We start from the raw sequence: 4,970 nt of genomic DNA, 5'->3' as shown, positions 1-4,970 counted from the left end.
CCAGGCGCGTGCGCACTCGGTAATGCGCGCCGCCTCAGGCGGGGCTGCACATGCGTGGAAGAGGGAGAGGCTCAGTGAGGCGCTCTAGCTTCCTCCCGCGAGGCAACCTGTGGTGTCACTCTCGGGTTGCCCTCTACAGGCTAGGAGGAGCGTATCCAGCCAGAGCTGGCGAGTGACTTCCTCATGCGTCCTTGTGCAAACAGCCTCCTATTCGACTAGCGACCTGTGAAAATGCCCCAGTGAATGACTAAATATCACCAATGCAGGCACACACCTTTGCATGCAACTAAAGATCTTGCTGCAATGCCGCTCGTCCTATACGGGATTAAATTGTTCAAATACCATGTCCCATTGCCCTCCACCTCCAACTAAATACTTGGGAGAGCCGTGATTTAATCCATGCAAATAGTCTGGCCACCAAAGCAGATTGCAATTTTTCCACACCATCCTGTTTTGCACGATTCTTGTCCATGCTCTTCTATGAATCTTCTATAAAGGATCCACCTAATGCTGGAGGCCTTCTTCCTGTTATCTTGATATCATTGACACCGCTTCTTGTGTGCAAATTTTCAATAGTAACATGCTGTAAACCTATTTACACCCACGATATGTCTTTCCTTCAGGTAGGAATAAGAGATCCTCCGGAAAAGGGCTTTATTCCGGAGTATCGCGCCAGTCTAGACGCGTTTTTCCGGCTTTTCCCCAAGCCGGAAAAAAAGCGGCGGACATGTTTATTTAAATCCCGCGGGGGATATTTAAATCCCCCGTGGAGTTCCCTATTCCAAAGTCTGAAATTAGCATGGCTATTTCGGAATAGGGGCCAGTCTAGACGTAGCCCTTGTGTGGCCAATTAGGTATCTTAACACACAGCAAAATACCCATCATAAATAACCCAGTGCACTACTATATATACCTATATAGTATGGGGCTTAATTTATTCTTGTTTGTAAAGTTTATTTATATTCCTGACTGGTTCTATAGAATTACCAAGCCAAGTACTAATAGGGTTGCCAGGTGTCTGGTATTGATCTGGTCAGCTTGGTATTTGTGCCTTCAGTCCGGTAAAAAAATTCAGTGGCCCGCAAATTATAGGGGCTGCGACTGCATTTAGGCCCTAGCTCCTCACCCCCATCCCCTCCCTTTTTTTTTTTTTTTTTGCTCAACAGAATTTTTCCCGATTTTTTTGGGAGGGGGATTCCGTATTTTTAATGAAACTATCTGGCAACCCTAACTACTAATGTTAATATTATCATCAAAATATTATATAGACCTGATTTCTGCATTGATACGGCGCTGGAACGGAGCATTGGTTGGTAGCAACATTCACCTGCTCTGAGACACAGATTGTTGGCTAAACCCATGACAAATCAATTAAGTATCAAAGGTGTCAGAAGCTGTTTGTCCAGGTGGCAGGTGAATATCACACAAATCACAGACAGGCTGCACAATAGCCATTCATGGCTCTTATTATCCAAACCAGCAGGTCACAACTGGACATATTCAAAAGAAATGTGAACAAAGGCTCCGATCTTAACAGATATTAACTTCATCCTCTCAATGCCCCCAAATGGACAAGGTCTTTTAGGGGTCATTGAGGTTAATGAAGGAAACATCAGGTCTTTGACTTATATGTAGATTTCATGAGTGTGCAAAATGTCTAGCTAATGATAGATAAGAGGAACTGCCCAGGCCTGTTGCTATCATTGTGTAGAACTAATCCTTAACCTTATAACAGATTTAGCTCTATCCCAAACTGTATTTTCTCCCCCACTCCCATCGTCCATCTTTAGCATGGACTCTGGAAATGCCACTGACAATAGTAATCTTTGCTCTTTTAGGATGACAGTTTCATTTGGAAGAACAAGGAGAAGTCCTGTGGCAGTTTATAGACTAACAGATTTATTGGAGCATAAGCTTTCGTGGGCTAGCAGATTGACTTCGTCAGATGCAAGAGTTTTATTTGGGGATCTGTAGCAATCTAGTTTGTAGTTTTTGATCTTTTAAATCCAGTGATTTGTATATGGTTTAGGTTTTGATCTAGGTTAGGGTCTTGACACTTAGTGTCTGCTGAAGTTTTTGCTGTTGCTACAGCCTGGGAAGATACGGGGAAGGACCGAGTGGAATGTGCTTTAGCTGCATTTAGTCATGTAGCAATTGGAAGTGGAGAGAAAAAATACTGTTTTGGTAGGAGCACCGGGAGTTGAATGCTCTGAATACCTCGTTACTAGAGTTTTTGAATTTGAAATAAAAATCCGGTCCAAATATCCTCCCGTACCCGAATTAGACAAATTACGTTTCCTGTGCAAGTGTCCCCTTGGCTGACAATTACATAACTTTGGGCAACTGTTTTGACTGCAGTCCTCGTGCAAACACCCCGCCGCCCCCCGCCCCGGCTAATAGCCCCTCGTGCACTGCCAGCTCGATTCCGTGGCAGTGCCTGGGGACCGGCCGCCCGCGCTCCCGCAGGACTCACGCCGCAGTGCATTGTGGGGATTGTAGTTTCGTCGCGCGGCGCTGCGTGCGAGGGGCGGGCTCGCCGCGTGCGGTGCGTGCTGGGAGCTGCGGGACCAGCCGGCGCGCGGGGGCCGGAAGGTGGCGGCGGGCGCGGCTCGCAGGGGGCTGGGCCCGGCCGGCATGGAGATCGGGCGCTGCGCGGAGCAGGAGGCGAGCAGGTGGGAGCGCGCTGCGGGGGGCGGCCAGGCATGGGGGAAAGGGGAGAGGGGGGGCATGGGGGGCAGCCAGGCATGGGGGAAAGGGGAGAGGGGGGGCATGGGGGGTAGGAGGGGCTTGGGGGGGCGGGAAGGGGGCTGGGGGCATGGGGGGCAGGGGGAGGAGGGGTGGGGGTGGCGGGAGAGGGGGGCAGTGGGCTGGGGGGCAGCGGGGAGGAGGGGCTGGGGGGGCGGGAAGGGGGGGGGAGAGTGGGGGCATGGGGGGGGGGAGAGGGGGGCTGGGGGGCAGCGGGAGAGTGGGGGCTGGGGGGCAAGGGGGAGAGTGGGGGCATGGGGGGCAGTGGGCTTGGGGGGGGGGCGGGCAGCTGGGGGCAAGGGGAGAGTGGGGACATGGGGGGCAGTGGGCTTGGGGGTGGCGGGGAGCTGGGGGAAGGGGGAGAGTGGGGATATGGGGGGCAGTGGGCTTGGGGGCAGAGGGAAGTGGGGCATGGGGGAGAGTGGGGACATGGGGGGTAGGGGAGCTGGGGGGGCGGGGAGCTGGGGGAGGGGGAGAGTGGGGATATGGGGGGCAGTGGGCTTGGGGGTGGCAGGGAGCTGGGGCAAGGGGGAGAGTGGGGACATGGGGGGCAGTGGGTTTGGGGGTGGAGGGAGCTGGGCCATAGGGGCAGCAGGTTGAGGGGCATGGGGGAGCTGGGACATGGGGGAGTGAGGGCATAGGGGTCAGTGGGATGGGGAAAGGTGGGGGAGCTGGGATATAGGGGCAGTGAGTTTGGGGGTGAGCTGGGTGGGGGAGCTGGGACATGGGGCAGTGCGTCTGGGGGTGATAGGTGATAGCATGCAGGGGAAACATGATTGGGCTGGCAGTGGGGGAGCTGGGGCACAGCAGGGACGGCAGCTGGGGGGGGGGTGCCAGCACGGTGAATGGGCATGGTGGAAGTAGTGGGACGGGTGGTGCTGGCAGGGGAGCTTGTTTACAGTTGGGGGCACAGGTTGGGGGTGTGCATGGTGGTATTGGCACCGAGCAAGGGTCAGTCGTTGGGCAGAGCAAGTTGTGTATGATTGTGGCTGTAACAGAGCCATGGCATGTGGCTGTGTAGGAGTGTGTATAGAGAGTGATGCAGCACTGAGCCCGCTCCAGGCATGCCAGGAGCAGTCGGAGGTAAAGAAGTCTGGACTGAGCTGTCTGCAGGTGTGAGTTGAATACCAGATGCTCCTTAGGTATCTAGCAGATGGAGCGTCCAAAGACAGCAGCTGCCAAATCTCTTCTTTTTCTTTACGAGCTGTCCTCAGATGAGAAACCACCCTGTTCTGATGATGCCCCTTGTTTCCAGTGTCTGGACAGGGTGTCATGTTTGGATTATATCTTGTTCTGGTTGCATTGCTTAAAAAGGTTGCCTGTGTTTAAAATAAATCCATAACCTGAATGCTTGTGGTTGCCAAGGTCTTTCGTGTTCAGGTGCAAGTTTGACTTGGAGTCTGCGGCGCTGTGGTGCCATACGCTGGCAGTTAAACACAAATTCATTTGAACTAAAATAATGTACACTTTGAATAGACTAAATGATGATTGATCGGCTGAGTACACAAAGCCTTCTGCGTTATTTATTTTGATAATAGGGCATGGGATCACTTGATGATTCCCCGTTCTATTTGTTCTCTGACTATGGGGCACCTGGCATTGGCCGATGTCAGAAGCAGGATGCTGGTCTTGATGGACTTTTGATCTGAGCCAGAGTGGCCGTTCTGATCTTATAAATTCCATTTGGTCTACTCAGTCCCCACATTTTTGGTTTTCATGGTACCATTGAGACTTGCATTGGAAACACAGAACTGCATTATAGAGGCTGACCTATGCTTCAGTGGATGTGTAAGGGGCAGTTGAGGTTGTTGGCATCTGGGGGAGGTAGTTTGCGATAAGCCCGTTAGTTGGACTGTTCTGCTAATATTATCAGCAGTAAAAAAGTAGAGGCTTCCCCCCCCCCCCACTGGAAATTGAACAAACAAAGCTTTAGTCATTCACAGGTGCTTAACACCCCCAAGGTTGCTTTGTCTACAGGAGTGCTTTTTGAGGGGACATGCCTTCCCCGCTCTTGGGGGGTTTGTAGGTGTTTTTTGTCTGCAAAAGTGAGGACAGTGTTTAAGCTGCCAGGTCCCTGTTGCTAAAAGCTGTGTAGCATAGACTAAAGCTTCAGTGTTGCCATTTAAGATGTAATCTATAGGTTTCAGTGTTAACCCATTGAGATTAACAAGGCTATTCCCACATTTCTGAGCTATTTTTTCTCACTTCCAGAATATTCAGGAAGA

At 51.8% G+C, this 4,970-nt stretch overlaps 1 protein-coding gene across 2 annotated transcripts in view; it reads left to right on the top strand.

The window, feature by feature from the left end:
• The first annotated feature begins 2,515 nt into the window (after positions 1–2,515).
• The window catches only part of RUBCN (rubicon autophagy regulator), a 63,085-nt gene continuing 60,630 nt past the window's right edge, over positions 2,516–4,970 (top strand). For both annotated transcript variants that reach the window (XM_075938197.2, XM_075938196.2), the window contains exon 1: positions 2,516–2,672. In XM_075938197.2, coding sequence (XP_075794312.2) covers positions 2,635–2,672 — 38 coding nt within the window. In that variant the 5' untranslated portion in view covers positions 2,516–2,634. The remainder of the gene's footprint in view (positions 2,673–4,970) is intronic.

This window comes from Pelodiscus sinensis, chromosome 10, assembly GCF_052426305.1.
Source record: "Pelodiscus sinensis isolate ZL-2025 chromosome 10, ASM5242630v1, whole genome shotgun sequence".
Taxonomy (NCBI): domain Eukaryota; kingdom Metazoa; phylum Chordata; order Testudines; family Trionychidae; genus Pelodiscus; species Pelodiscus sinensis.
Note: the sequence above shows the minus strand (reverse complement) of the source record. Positions and strands in the feature narration are given on the sequence as shown.